This window comes from Chelonoidis abingdonii, chromosome 9, assembly GCF_003597395.2.
Source record: "Chelonoidis abingdonii isolate Lonesome George chromosome 9, CheloAbing_2.0, whole genome shotgun sequence".
In the NCBI taxonomy this organism is placed as follows: domain Eukaryota; kingdom Metazoa; phylum Chordata; order Testudines; family Testudinidae; genus Chelonoidis; species Chelonoidis abingdonii.
Window position 1 is genome coordinate 19,657,221 of NC_133777.1, and position 15,483 is coordinate 19,672,703.

The 15,483-nt window shown below is 42.0% G+C and overlaps 1 protein-coding gene and 1 long non-coding RNA gene across 3 annotated transcripts in view; one reads left to right on the forward strand and one right to left on the reverse strand.

Moving 5' to 3' along the window:
- Window positions 1-3,042: 3,042 nt before the first annotated feature.
- On the reverse strand, window positions 3,043-5,484 carry LOC116832599 (uncharacterized). Of its 2 annotated transcripts, none has more exons than XR_012656500.1 (3): window positions 5,335-5,484; window positions 4,618-4,722; window positions 3,043-3,301 (listed from the first exon to the last, which is right to left on the reverse strand). It is a non-coding gene; the product is annotated as an uncharacterized LOC116832599 (long non-coding RNA). The 2 variants fall into 2 exon arrangements; XR_012656499.1 differs by having other exon boundaries at window positions 5,302-5,484.
- Window positions 5,485-5,822: 338 nt separating this feature from the next.
- The window catches only part of PDXDC1 (pyridoxal dependent decarboxylase domain containing 1), a 44,747-nt gene continuing 35,086 nt past the window's right edge, over window positions 5,823-15,483 (forward strand). The window contains exon 1 of the mRNA XM_032793421.2: window positions 5,823-6,017. Coding sequence (XP_032649312.1) covers window positions 5,997-6,017 — 21 coding nt within the window. The 5' untranslated portion in view covers window positions 5,823-5,996. The remainder of the gene's footprint in view (window positions 6,018-15,483) is intronic.

Sequence of the window (15,483 nt, forward strand, 5' to 3'; positions counted from 1 at the left end):
CCACACTACACTTTAAAACTTATTGAATGCCAGCTTTCTGTTGCTTGGGCAGTCCTTTGGGGTGGAGGCTATGGAACTTGGGGAGGAGGGTGGTTGGTTACACAGGAGCTGTAGTGGTGGTCTGTGCTCATGCTGTCTTTCCTGAATCTCAACCATAAGCCGAAACATATCAGTTTGTTCCTCCAGTAGCATCAGCATTGCCTCTTGCCTTCTGTCACTAAGCTGATGCCACCTATCATCTTCAGCCCACCTGTCCTCGCATTCATATTGTGCTTTCCTGGACTCTGACACTGTCATAACTATAAAGGGAAGGGACCAGCCTCTTGTGTAAAATACTATAAAATTCCTCCTGGCCAGAGACACCAAAATCCTTTTACCTGTAAAGGGTTAAGAAGCTCAGGTAACCGGGCTGACACCTGACCCAAAGGACCAATAAGGGGACAAGATACTTTCAAATCTTGGTGGGGGGATGGCTTTTGTTTGTGTGCTCTTTGTTTTTGGGGTTGTTCGCTGTTGGGACTAAGAAGGACCAGACATCAATCCATGCTCTCCAAATTTTTCTAAACCAGTCTCTCATATTTTAAACTTGTAAGTAACGGCCAGGCAAGGCATGTTAGTTTTATCTTTGTTTTCTCAACTTGTAAATTTTCCTTTTTGCTAAGAGGATTTACCTGTTTGCTGTAACTTTGAACCTAAGGCTAGAGAGGGTTCCTCTGGGCTTTATGAATCTAATTACTGTGTGAAGTTATTTTCCATCCTGATTTTATAGAGATGATTTTTACCTTTCTTTCTTTAATTAAAATTCTTCTTTTTAAGAACCTGATTGATTTTTCATTGTTTTAAGATCCAAGAGGGTTGGATCTGCGCTCACTAGGAATTGGTCGGGGGAAAGGAAAGGGACTGTTTAATTTCCCCGTATTTTAAGATCCAGGGGTTTGGATCTGTGTCCACCAGGAACTTGGTGGTGAAGTCTCTCAAGGCTACTGAGAGGGAAATAGTCTGGGCGGAAGACAGACAGAGTTTCCCAAATAACTCTTACAGGATTTGGGTGGTGGCAATAAAACCAGATCTAAGCTGCTAATTAAGCTTAGAGGTTCTCAAGCAGGTCCCTACATCTGCATCCTAAAGTTCAGAGTGGGGATGGAACCTTGACACCCTTTGAGATTTTTTCAAATGTTTGGGCATTTCATCTTTTGGAACGGAGTTCTGATAGCACGGATTCATCTCCCCATACAGCGATCAGATCCCGTACCTCCCATTCAGTCCATGCTGCGACTCTTTTGTGATTCTGGGACCCTAACATGGTCACCTGTGCTGATGAGTTCTGCACTCACTTGCAGATTGCCACACTGGCCAAACAGGAAATGAGATTCAAAAGTTTGCGGGCCTTTTCCTGTCTTCCTGGCCATGGCATCTGAGTTGAGAGCGCTGGCCAGAGTGGTCACAATGGAGCACTGTGAGATAGCTCCTGGAGGCCAATACTGTCAAATTGTGACCACGCTACCCCAAATTCGAAATCGACTTTGCCGGGTTAACACTAATCCCCTCATCGGGGGAGAAGTACAGAAATCGATTTTAAGAGCCCTTTAAGTCGAAAAAACGGCTTTGTTGTGTGGACAGATACAGGGTTAAATCGATGTAACGCTGCTAAATTCAACCTAAACTTGTAGTGTAGACCAGGGCTAAGACTGCTAACTCATTCCACAGAGGCCACATTTCCACTGAAATGAGTATAATTTACCATTAAATAACTCATGTGTAGGAGATTATACCAGCACCTGGTGAAATCATTTCAAAGGAAAATCCAATAAAGATTAGAATACCTATGAAACAGATGCACATTACCTGTGTATTGCTGATGTAGGTTGAGAGCCTGACAAATCTATTGAAAAGGACACCTGTTATCCAGTAAATTATACATCTTTTAGGGTTATAAAGGCTAAAAAAAGGGGGAGGCGGAACTGTGTTTGTCCCTTAAAAGTTTGGCTCAGTATTTAAATCTGCAATCTCTACAGCCAAAGGACAGACAAGTTCTAGGTGCTGAGACAACATTTGTAGATCCCACCTGCAGACTGCTTTGGGCACTACTGGAATCAGACAAAACTGACTGTCTTTTCTGAGAGAACTGCAGAATTAGTGGGTGAAGGAGGAGATAGTACATCCACATGCCATATATTTGGATATTATTAATACATTTTAGACTGTATCAGAAACATTCCTAGAAAAAATAATTCAAATAGGCTTGGGAAGGTTTTTAGGCCAAAATCTGGCTAAAAATGCCACAGAGAAAGAAAAATGACAGACAGCAATGTATTGCATTTAGGGTAAGAATATTGTGTAGGGAACAAGGATTGCCATTAGGTATGGTCTTATTTAAGATCTTAATTATATGGAAGTAGGAATTAATAGCATACTATTGATGATATTTGTAGATTATACTAAATTGAGATGAATAATATAGAAGGATCTAGAGCAGTGGTTCTCAACCTCTTTACCACTGTCGGTTGCATAGGCAGCTCTCTATGTATTATGGGAGCAGCATCCACACAATATATATATATACACACACTACCTATATGTCCCTGAGGATGTCACACGGGCCGTAGCTGTGTGCTGATTGGGCCGTGGGCTGAGAATCACTGATCTAGAGAGATCAGACACATGCACAGAACATAACATGAGGTTTAACTGGGGAAAATATAAGCAAACACATCTGGGGGGAAAACAGAGACTTTATGCTGCCTGAATAATAAAACTCATAACTTCATAGAATGTGTGAATCATGGGAGATCATTATGCTACTAATCCCAGTCTCTTCTGCCCTAGACTCAGCACCTTTGAAAATTTACCCATTTAATTCCTTCATGTTCTCTGTCTGTAAAAAGGGAATAATATATTTCCTTTCTCCACACTTTGTCTTCTCAATTTAGATTGCAAACTCTTTGGGACTTTCTCTTACTATGTGTTTATACAGTGTCAAGCATAGTAACCCCCTTGTGATAAATAAATAAATACAAAGAAATACAAAATTGTAATAAATAATAATGTAATGCACCATCTTGCACTGGCTTTAATTCTATTTGGGAGAAAATTGTTTATATTTCAGAATCAACAGTTAACATGCAAACATTGGGCCCAATCTTTCTCCAAGTGTAGTAAATGGCTAATCTAGAACAGGATCAGGCCAGTTAATTTGAATGTTGTGCTGACATCCTTTGGTAATCCCAGTGCACCTGAAAATGAAGATGTCTTGATCTGCGGCAGTTTCAGGGACCAGTGTAGCACACAGATGTAGGAGGCACTGAGAAATTTGACAGGACAACCAAGGTGTTTTTAAAGGCTAATGACAAAACATTATTTTATAAAATACAGTTTTTTCCCCAAAATCCATAATAATAATAATACTCTTCTGAAAAGGATGTTGTCTTGTTTTGGTCTTTTGACAATATTATGAGCACCCTCAACAACATTCTCTCTCATGCTGGCAGTTGTGGAAGCACTAGTCAGGTAGGAGAATGGAGGGGATACACTGACAGAAAGAAAGCTGCTAATATGTTATTGTTATATAATTATCATTTATTTTTATATTATCATAGTACCTAGGGGCCCATATTATGGGCCCATCCACACTGGGGTTCAACAGAGTTCGTTTCTAAACACTGGATAGGCTGCACAGATGGCAACCAACCATATTAGAACCATGTTTTAAAATGTATTCCATTTAGATGGAAATATGTTTATGAAATTACTTTAAACATGGTTGCCAGTGTCTGTTTAAAGATTAGTGTAGGTAGGGCTTAAAACAGCTCCTAGTTCTTGCATAATAAAATACATAAGCTAGGAAATGAAAATGTTTTGTTGTTCATGATACAGTTAAAACCATGTTAATTTCAGCTTCATTGACATTACAGAGAGAGAAAAATCAATGTTGCCAAATTTTGAGAGTATAGAATAACAGAGGCACCAATTGTAAAGGAATCCAAGTAGGTAGACCCCTAAGGATAGGAAATATCTTCAGCTTTCAAAAAGTATGTTGCAAACAACAGCCCAATTTTGCAAAGATTCACACACGTGATTTTCCCACTGACTTCAGTGAGAATATTCAGAGTGTGTAAAATTAAACAGATGCCTAAATATTGCAGGATCAGGCCCGATCCTCATAAGAATTGAGTGCCTGGAATATGAGCTCAGGTCCAGGCACTGAGGGATCAATCCTGTATTCCTTGCCATCCAAAACTACCTTTGAAGTCAACAGAAGTTTAGCCTACAAATTACAGAATTGGGCACAAACAACAAATTTTAAAATATAAAACTAAAATCCATTATAAAATTATTCAATAGTGTCCTTTTAAATTACAATAAATGTTCTTCTTCAAAAAAACAGTTGAGCATAGCAATAAAACCTCGACACATTTCTGTACTTAATGACTTTAAAGAAAACAATTCAAGCTTTTAAATGTTTGATAAAAATCTGCTAAAGAAAATACTTTCAGCCTATGGGACAAATCTCTTTTCTTTTTTTGGATTAAGTTATTATTTCAATTTAAACAATTCTAAATGCTCTACTTTGAGCTAGCACTTGACATTGTCTGCACAAGCTTTCTATGTTATTATTACTTTTGCTAAATGCTGGATTAACTGCTCCAGAGGATCTGATGCATGGACAGCAAGTGTCACCTTCCCCAGCCAATGTGGGGCAAAATATGGACAGGAGACAACCATCTGCAGGTTGAGAGGGATAGTTCAGTGTCTTGTTTCCCATTTAATCATAGGTACATAAGACTAGAAAAGATCATCTGGGTCACTGAGCCCATTTCCTTGTTATTGCAGGCAACCCCCTATAATCCACTTTATAAATCTATCAAACTCCATCTTTAAACTAATTAGATCAGGGTCGGCAATCTTTCAGAAGTCGTGTGCCGAGTCTTCATTTATTCACTCTAATTTAAGGTTTTGCATGCCAGAAAACATTTTAACGTTTTTAGGTCTCTTTCTCTAAGTCTATAATATATAACTAAACTATTGTTGTATGTAAAGTAATTAAGGTTTTTAGAATGTTTAAGAAGCTTCATTTAAAATTAAATTAAAACACAGAGCCCCCTGGCCTGGTGGCCAGGACCCGGGCAGTGTGAGTGCCACTGCAGATCAGCTCATGTGCTGCCTTTGGCATGTGGGCCATAGGTTGCCCCCTGAATTAGATTAACCCTGGCATGCTCTGGGAATAGCAAGGATGGTACAGATTAATGCAGACTGCGGCAATGACAGTTTGTGCACCGACAAATTCATTACACGCACAAACACCTCTCAGTAGCAACAGCTTCCGTGCAGGCTCACCGTGGGCTGGGCGCCGTGGCGATACAAATGCCCGTCTCCCGACCAGCAGCCGCCCCTCAGTCTTGAAGAGATTCACGAGAATCCCTGCAGCCCTTCGCCCCGTTAGTCGCACTGCCACGCCCACCCTCCCTGCCGGGGCTAGATTCTAACCGGCACCTCCAAGGGGCGCTATAGAGCTTTCAGGGGGCGCTGCCTTCCCAGCAGCACCCCCACTACCAGCCTGGTCCTGGGCGCAGTGCACTGCAGAAGCATTGTGCATGCTCACGCATCCTCTCTTCGGTGCCACTCGCCTCTGGAATGTTCCATTGTCTAAAAAGGGGGGAGGAGACAATCAGAAGTGAAGGGGTTACTTTTGGTGTTGAACACGGAGGTCAGTTCTTCCCGCATTTAGCCTGCTGGCATAGCAGCTTGTTTCCGGGTCCGTTGAAGGGCGGCTGCCTGTTATTCCACCCCTGTATTCTCCCAGATTGGTACATCCCACTTCTGTCACAGACGACTACGGGTGCTTGGAAGGCCCTGTCCCCTCCGTCCCCTAGGCGAGCGCGTTCCCTTCCTTTTCCCTCAGCTGGTCTCGTCAGCGCTGCCAGCGTGGAGCCGGCTGGCCGGCCGAGAAGCCGGAAGTGCCCGGAGGGGAGGAGTCCCACCCAAGAACTCGTCTGGCCATGGAGCGCTCCCTGGAGAAGGTCTGTGGGTGCGGGAGGGGGCCTGGCTGAGGGTGCCGACGCAAGGGGGCGCTGAGGGACGAGGGGGAGAAGCCTTGAGAGTGTGTCTAGTGTGAAGGGGCAAGGGAGTGCCTAGGTCGGGAGGGCCTGATACAAGGGGGGAAGGGAGACTGGGGGCCGGCCTGCTACGGGTGAGCGGAGGCAGGTAGGGGGAGCCGGGCTGACACAAGGTGGGGGAGGGGCCGGGCTGACATAAGGAGGGAAGGGAGATGCGGGGACCGGGCTGATACAAGAGGAGGCAGGGAAGGGAGGCTGGGAGGCGGGGTAGTGTTTTGCTAGTGAAGAGCTTATCCTCCCAGGGGGGATATACTGCCCTGCTAAGAGGCACTCAGTGCGTAGTGAAAGTGCCTGGTAGGTAAGGGCGGGGGGGTGAGTCCCACCGTTTTTAGAGGATTATCTTGTAAGCCACAGAAAAACATCCCCTGCTTTACTGAGATGCCATGGGGCGTTCGGAGCCAGGGTGTGCAGGTTTATGGGGAAGGATGAGGAGAAAGGAGGGTGAGGATCCCCTCCCCCTCTCCATTGCCTCCCTGTAACTAAGTATAAATTAAATAATGTATTTACAAGCAAGAAGCCAGGGCTCATCTTTCATTCTCCCCTCAACAGTGTATGTTTGAAGAAGAGGGGATTAATTGGGTGACTGTTGTTCAGTGTTTTGTTGTTCTGTGTATGGGATGATCTGATGACACAGGGCCCTTTATGGTGTCCCAGAGCTACCCAGCCCTTCTCAGTGGAGAAAGGGTGAGTGACATTGGTTCAAGCATGCTCTAGAACAATGGCTCTCAACCTTTCCAAACTACTGTACCCTTTTCAGGAATCTGATTTGTCTTGTGTGCCTCAAGTTTAGCCTCACTTAAAAACTACTTGCTTACAAAATCAGACATAAAAATACAAAAATGTCACAGCCCACTATTACTGAGAAATTGTTTACTTTCTCAGTTTTACCATATAATTATAAAATAAATCAATTGGAATATAAATGTACTTACATTTCAATGTATAGTACATAGAGCAGTATAAACAAATCATTGTCAGTATGAAATTTTAGTTTATACTGGCTTTACTAATCATTTTTATGTAGCCTGTTGTAAAACTAGGCAAATATCTAGATGCATTGATGTACCCCCTGGAAGACCTCTGCATACATCCATAGGTACACATGCTCCTGGTTGAGAACCACTGCTCTAGAAGGGACCACCTCAAACAAGGGGAAATCATCACATACTCCCATAAACCAATGGAAAATATCAGGAAACCTACCTGGAGATCATGTAAGAAACTCCAAAATGCACTGGTCTCTCAAATATCCTGAATCTAGTGCCATTGCAAACAACTTTAGTATGAGCAGTCAGTTCATGTCATGAAGCATTGAGTCACAGACAAAACAAAAAACAGTTTCCAGCCATGCTTCTTAGAGCTCAAAACACTTGTGAATCTGCTTATGTTTTGAGAGATCTTTTACTATTCTTCCCCCTTTGGGAATATATCTGTGTGTGCACTTAAAAAGAGGTGAAGCTTATTTCCTGAGAATATTGGTTTTGAAGAACAGGATAGTGGCGGGAATATTAGTTAATCCCTTTCTCCTTGTGCACTTGATTTGATGGTTTTTTCCTTTTCGTGCTTCCTGTTCTGCTGTCCTACACACTGAACACAAAAGTGTGAACCCTGTAAAGCCCACAAGTCACTGTTAGAAAATTCTGTGCCCTCTGTCAGTCTTTAAGTGGGTTCACCAAAATAAACCAGAGAGCAGGGCCAGCATTAGACTCGCTGGGGCTCAGAGCAGAAAGCTGAAGCCCAAGCCGCACAAACTTAGCTTTGTGGAGCCGTATGTGGTGTGGGGCCACAGGCAGTTTCTCCATTTGCTACTCCCTAATGCCAGCCCTGGCTTTTAATCTACTGGGTATGTAGAAAAACAGTTGTGGCACAGGTGGGCCGTGGAGATTTTTATAGCATGTTGGGGGAGGTGGGCTCAGAAAGAAAAAGGTTGAGAACCCCTGCTCTAGACCAGTGGTTTTCTAACCGTGAGTCACGACCCAATTCTGGAGTGGAAGGGACTGGATCGCAGCAGCTCTGGTCAGCACCGCCAACCAGGCTGTTAAAAGTCCCATCGTCGGTGCTGCCTGCCTAAGGCAGGCTAGTCCCTACCTGTTCTGATACCGCGCTGCGCCTCGGAAGCGGCCACCAGCAGGTCCAGCTCCTGGGGGACAAAAGGGGGGATGGTACAGGGCTCTGCATGCTGCTCCCACCCTAGCTGGGGGGGAACGTGGTGTCCGCAGGCAAGAGCTGTGCGGAGTTGCTTGTGCGCCTCCGTCTAGGAGCTGGACCTGCTGCTGGCTGCTTCTGGGGCATAGTGTGGTCTGCAGTGTCAGGACAGGTAGGTAGTTTGCCTTTGCACCCGTGCTGCGCCACTGACCGGGAGCCATCTGAGGTAACCCCACACCCCAGTCCCCTGCCCCAGCCCTGATCCGCCCCAAATGTGGAGCCCCTTCCAGCACCCCAAACCCTTCATCCCTGGCCCCACCCCAGAGCCTGCACCCCCAGACCAGAGCTCTGACCCCCTCCTCTACCCTAACCCTCTGCCACAGCCCTGAGGCCCCCCGAAACCCAGAGCCCCCTTCTGCACCCCAAACCCCTCATCACCAGCCCCACTCCAGAGCTGGCACCCAGAGCCCTGACCCCCTCCCACACCCCAATCCCCTGCCTAGCCCAGAGCCCCCTTTCACACCTTGAACCCCTCATTCCCAGCCCCACCCCACAGCCCTCACTCACCACAGCACCCCAACCATCTACCCCAGCCCTGAGCCCCTCCCATACCCCAACCCCCCCATCCCCAGCTCCATTGCGTCGCAGGTATCAACAGTTTTCGTCAACTGGGTCACGAGGAAAAAAGTTTGAAAATCGCTGCTCTAGAAAACTACTACAGAGTAACACTCATGGTAGCATGGTACACCATTGAAATACAGCAGGTGCATGTAGAACAGGTCTCCTGCTACCATTCAAGTCACAAGGGAGTAATTGTATTACATGTTTAACCAGATGTCGTCTTACCATTCATTGATATTTATCACCAGTTTTTGCATAACTTTCTTAAGAATAGTATATATTTTACATCTGGTTAAGAAAAATGTAGGTAGTTTTTCTACTGCTATGTAACATGTACTGTATACACAACACAGTAACTTTTGATACTTCAGTTTTATAGCTTGTTTGGGTATCAGCTAGGTGAGTAAGGTAGTGAAAGCCAAAACATATATTTGTGGTGTTTGCTAAGTGTTCATTTCCCACAATTTGACTATATTTTAAAATCTGTTGAAGAGAGTAATATTGTGAAGGTTATGTGGTAGGCCTGGAGAGCTCAACATGTTTATTCCAAAGTGCCAACAAAAATAACAACACTTGATCCTGGTTCTAAAGGATTCAAACTGCTTGAGTGAGGTTTAATTACAGTTAGTAGTTCATAATGCCATCTACTTTCTGCCTAAGGCTAGTTGACTGCATAGTAATCATAATGTGGCACATAGTAGAATGTGCCACATTATGACAGGAGTTTTCTTCAGATCTTGTAAAGTCAATACCTAAACTACTGCCAAACTAATGGAAAACTTCTTTTTACCTTATTTATTATGCCACCACCTTAGAACCATAAAAAACATAGTTTTGGGATTAAATGTTAAAGGCTGCCATAAAGATGGTTAGAGTTTCTTCTGTATTTGTTTTTAACCTAAGGACTTGTCTCTACTGAGAGAAAGCACCATGTTAGAAAAAGTATGAGCTAAGATGTGAAAAAATTATTTAAGTTAACTCCTTATGGAGGACCCTATGATTAACCAGGACCAGTTAGTTCATTTTTAACATAACCATCTGTACCCACATTAGGTTCAAAATCATGTTTAATAATGTGTTAACACAATGTGGGTTGTTGTTTTTCAGAGTGGATGAGGTTTAGGAGAGTAATGCTCAGATCCTGTAAAGAATTAAGCTTGTGCTTAATTATAAGCACAAGACTATTCCCAAACCCTTCTGAAATCTTTCCATTATATATGTAAAAAAAATTAGATTGATATGGAGAGTCATACTCCACACTCCTCCTTTTGCATACCTTGTTTTCTTTTGTTGTTTTTTGCATGGTGAAAGCCCTGCACTCTATTATGTGATAAAATTTTGTTTTCCCTGGCTTAAAACTTGCTGCTCCTCTTGGAAAACTTACCAGTGGCCAGACAGGTAGAGAAGTCAGAAAATGGTGGATGAACAAGTTGTGTGTGCTTTCTTTAGATGTAATGGTAAATAGTTGTTAAAAACATATTGGAGCTGGCCAAAAAAAACTTCGCAATTTGTTGATGAAAGACACATTTTCTACTGTAAATTTTTACGAAAAAGTATTCCATTATTTGACCATCACTCACATATATAATATGGTAGTACTTATAGGCCCAGTCTTGTTTGTGCAGGGTGCTGTACAAACACAGATGAACCTCAGAGGCCAGATGAACAAACTTTTAAGAACTGCAGAAATTGTCCGGTGGTGCTGCATACAGAGTAGAGCCTCAGACACAACGTGTGGAACAAGACAAATGGACTTTTGGGGTGAAGAAATTCCCAGGAAAGCTGGGGGATTCTTTTGCTCTATCTTATGACACATTTCCTGAAAGATTTGCTATTTGGAACCTCACAAGAAGTTGGGGTTAAACTTAGAAACATGTAGTGGGTTTAAAAAATAGTCTGACTAACACAAATTAGTAACTTCTTTCATTTGTACCTTGATTTTTCCAATACTTTCCTCAAAATTTACCTTGCTAAAACTTCAGTCGTGACTGGTACACAAGTGGCCAGGTGCCTCTTGTGGGATTTTCACCTTCCTTTGCAGCTTCAGAGTAGGTGGCTCAGTAGTCTGTAACTATACGGCAATGTCTGTGTTTAGAATTGCTCGTTGTTTCCCTAAACATGGAAGATGTATTTTGGTTCCATGTCCATCCTGTGACTTTTGACTTTTTTCTGTTGTTGCTGTTATCACTACTATAGCCTGGTAACTTTTGCTGAAAACTTATGATCACAGACTTGTGGGCAGGAAAATAATAGGGACCAAAAAAACCCAAAATACACATATAAGTAAAAGCAAAAAAAAGTCTGAATGAGCTCTAATTGTGAAGTAGATAGATTGGTTGTCTTCCCTTTCCTACCCTCTCCCCCATTTCCCTGCAAGCTATTTTTCATGTACCTGCTTTGATGGCAAACTTGACTTGGTCTAGTGAATAAACCTTCAGGATAGTATGACTTTAGCTGAGAAACAGATCAATGTTATAAACAAAGCATCATTTATCATTGATGATAAAACAGAGAGTAACAATTTGCAAACAAGGCATTTCTGAAGAGAAAATGACATTATTTAATTAAAATAAATACAAATACATTATGTGTCACAAATTATGATGAATTTTTTTTGGAAGCATTTACAATACTACAGCTTGTTCTTACAAACTATTCCTTTATAAATATAGATGTTTTTATGAGTTGTGTTGAGCAGTTCTAGGCGGAAATTCTGCTGACCTGTCTAAAACTGTACTAGGAATGTAATATGAAAAAAGTGAACAAAAATGAGAGATTGGCGTGACACACCGTGATTGTTTTTCACAAAGCTTAAGTCTCATCCCAATTAGAAAATAAGATCTCTCTCACTTCAGCTGTTGCCAAGGGTTTGAGGCACTATCTACACAGCTGGAAACAGTGTAAAGCCTTAAAGGAAGGCCAAAGCAGGATCTTTGCAGGAAATGCAGACATAAACAAAAACTGGATTATTGAAGCAGATAATGAGATGATTACGATTTGAAGGAAACAAATGATAAAAGGTGAAATAGGCTATGAACTCTCTGCATTTTGGTGGACTGGAGGAGGAGGGAGGCTCCAAACTGTTAAAATCCCTGTTGAGGGAAATGGTAGTTGATGAGCTGTATGCTTTCAAGCTTCAGTGCTGTTTGTTATAACCCAAACAACTAGAGGGACAGAGACCTAGTATGATCAAAGTAAAATGCCTCTGATTCAAGGGTAAGGAATTTGGGCTGAAAATAACAGGATTTTCAGGTAGTGTGATCTGAAAGGAGAATCCCATTTTGACTTTCCCCCTAATAGCTATGATGAGACATAGAATGAGATCAGCATCTGTCTATGTGCACTCCATGTTTTTGTGACAGTAACAGCCATACTGGATGAGACCACTGGTCCATCTTGCCCAGTATCCTGTCTTCCAACAGTGGCCAATGCCAGGTGCTTCAGAGGGAATGAACAGAACAGGCAATCAAGTGATCCAACCCCTGTTGTCCAGTCCCAGCTTCTGGCAATCAGAGAGTTAGGGACATCCAGAGTGTGGAGTTGGGTCCCTGACCATCTTGGCTAATAGATATTGACTGGCCTATCCTCCATGAACTTAACTAATTTTTTTTTTAAGCCCATTACATTTCTGGCATTCACAACATCTCCTGGCAGTGAGTTCCACAGGCTGATTGTGCATTGTGTGAAGAAGTGCGTCTTTTTGTTTAGTAGGCAACAGGTTGAAAACAACTTCATTGGGTGACCTCTATTTCTTGTGTAATGTAGAGGGGGAAATAACCCTTCCCTATTTGCTTTGGCCATACCATGTAACTTAGAATAACTTTTTTATTTCATGATGACAGAAAAGTGGCTGGAGCAAACATAAGCTGTTTTGTTTGTTTATAGCTCAGTATCACAATGGCTGTTACAGATCATTCCACGAATGTCACCATTCAGGACAGATCTGTTGAGGTATTTTGCATGCAATGCCAGAAAAAGATTTCTAAGATTGTTTAACACAAATTATTTCTTTTCAGTGAGGTGTTTTTAATGTTTTGTGAATACCACTCAGGCTTTCATGACTCCAATATATAGGCTTCTATAATCAATAATATTCTTCAGTCGGTTACTCTGCATAAATATTCACTTATGGATTTGGAAGTTATTTTATTTAAGTGTGTGAGATCGCTGCAAAAGTTTTTGGATTTGGTGCAAGGAATGCTATGAAAACATCAGTGGAGCTGCATGGACGTTTTATTAGTAAATATAAATAACATAACTGGATTCAATTTTTGTTTCTCTATAGTGACTCTTATGCCCATCCATTAATGTTATCTTAAAAACTTGACTACAAGTCAACACTCTGATGTTTTGAATGTCAGTCTGTAATTATGTGTCAGTTGCTATTTCCATGATAAAATTTTTGGAACTTTCATTTTATTTTTATAGGTGTGGAGTCTTCTACCCACTCCACCATTATCACTCCTTGCCTCCACATACATGGGTTAAATGCATCTCTAAATATTGTCATAAAAGTAGTCTTTAAAATGAGATAACTATAAACTGAATTTTTTCTGAGTTAGTCTTTGAGAAGGAAATGGCATACAATACATACAAATTAATATTCCATCCATCTTTTGCAGTAATAAACATGCCTGCATTCTGTTCTCCTTCCCCCACTCAAGTGTGCCAGTATTAGTGATGATGGCAGGCACGTGCAAGCCAGTGGGAGTACTGTTTCTCAGCTACTGTAGCAAAAGAGTAAGAGTCAGTATATCCCTACAGTACTATTAGTATAAGGTGTTTGTTGTTGGTTGATTTTTTTTATTTTTATTTTTTTAATATCGCTAGATAAAAATGGTGGACAAAAATGTTGAAGGCTAAATTACTCCTGTGGTGGAATCTTTGAGCTCAAGACCAATTCTGTGAAGGTGGACTAAATCTCAGTTTTTAGATGATGCAGCTTTTGCCTATTTTTGGGAGGGTGGGGATGGGGTTGATAAGTTTGGTCTGCAGAGGAAAAGACAGAGCCCCTGTAACAGGATCTCCCCAAGCTCAGCATCAAAACCTGTCTCTGCCTCAATTTCCCAGCTCAGGTAGTTTGGCTGGCTGGCTGGCTGCTTCAGTGAAGTTTTCACCAGTATCAGTGTTTCCTTTCCGTTTCTCAGGGATGCATATGTGGTTCAAAAAGAAACACAGTTTGGCATCAATCAGAACAGGTCCTGCCACCTGGCTAGTCCTCGGCCTCTGCCTAAGAGGGCTTCTGCTGCTGCTAGCTGATGTGGGAAGCCCCTTTTCAGCACCTTTTTCTGACCCAGAGTCTCCTGCAAAAGCTTCCCCGATCCCATTCATAATTAAGCTGTGTGTGTTGGCCTTTTATCTCATCAGGCTGTAGGCAATTGGCTAGTTACAGGTAGGGACTATAATCCTAAGAAACTTGGGCTATGTTTACTTTCAGCTGGGAGAGAGAGCCTCCCAGCCCAAATAAACTGATTTATGGTAGTTGGGCTCATGCCAGTGCACTAAAAAATAGCTGTGTGGACTTTGCAGCACTGGTGGAGCTTGTTTGGCTATCCCAAGTCTCTGCTGGTGCTTTAACGTCCACACAGCTATTTTCAGCATGCTAGTGCAAATCTGTTTGCTGTGGCTGGGAAGTTCTCACAGTTGCAGGGTACATGTATCCTTAAAGGGCCTTTACACTCTGTGACACGCCTTTCCACAAACATCCATTGTAGGCTAATTCATGCAACAAGTTCAGGCTATTTACAGACTATTTGCCTATTCTGGTAGGAGGAAGAGTATAATTACAACTGTTGGAGGATGAGACCACTCCTACTACTAGTCTTGGTTGGACCAGATGAAGATGTAACAAGTTCTTAGACTTTGTCAACTAGAGGGAAAATCTCCTACATAAATCAGCATTGAAAAATCAGGTTAAGAGTATATTATGTTAAAAAATGCAAGGAAATAGAGTTAAGGTTGTTAGTCTGTTTTGAAAATTAGGGTAGTATAGAGGCACATACTATAATCTTTCAGATTTGTGTTGTAAGGCTTTTGAGCCGTAGTGTGAACTTAAGGACAGAGTGACAGCCTTAAATTGAAGCTTCCTTTTTCTTTACAGTTGTTAAAATTAGTATAAAAGTTTAGCCTCTTGTTTTTGACTGCCCCTGTAATTGATAGCTTAAGCATGTTTAAGGGCCTCTCAGTTTAACTCTCAAACTAAACATATGAATAAGATGACATTGCAGTGTGTGTGTGATTTTTTTTTCCTGAAGTTGAAGTGAAACACTACAGTCAGGTTTTCAGTCTCTTACCAAAACTTTTAGTATTTGGGGTCTTCGGAGGAGGAAAGTTTCCTTTTGCTAGGGATGACGTTCGTATATCCAGTGTTGTGTCTCTGATTCCCCTATTCCTTCTTTGTGTTGCTCTGAACCCCTCGCTATGGTATCAATTAGTTTTTGGTGAGGGTGAGAGCCTGTGTATCTGAAACTAAGCTGAATTTGTCACTCAGTTTCTATCCCAGATTTTGCAGAAATTTTATGATGCATATCCCTTATCAGGATTTTTCAGCAGGATATTGTATATATTCTACATATAGGCATTTTTTTGTAAATTATATGATCTT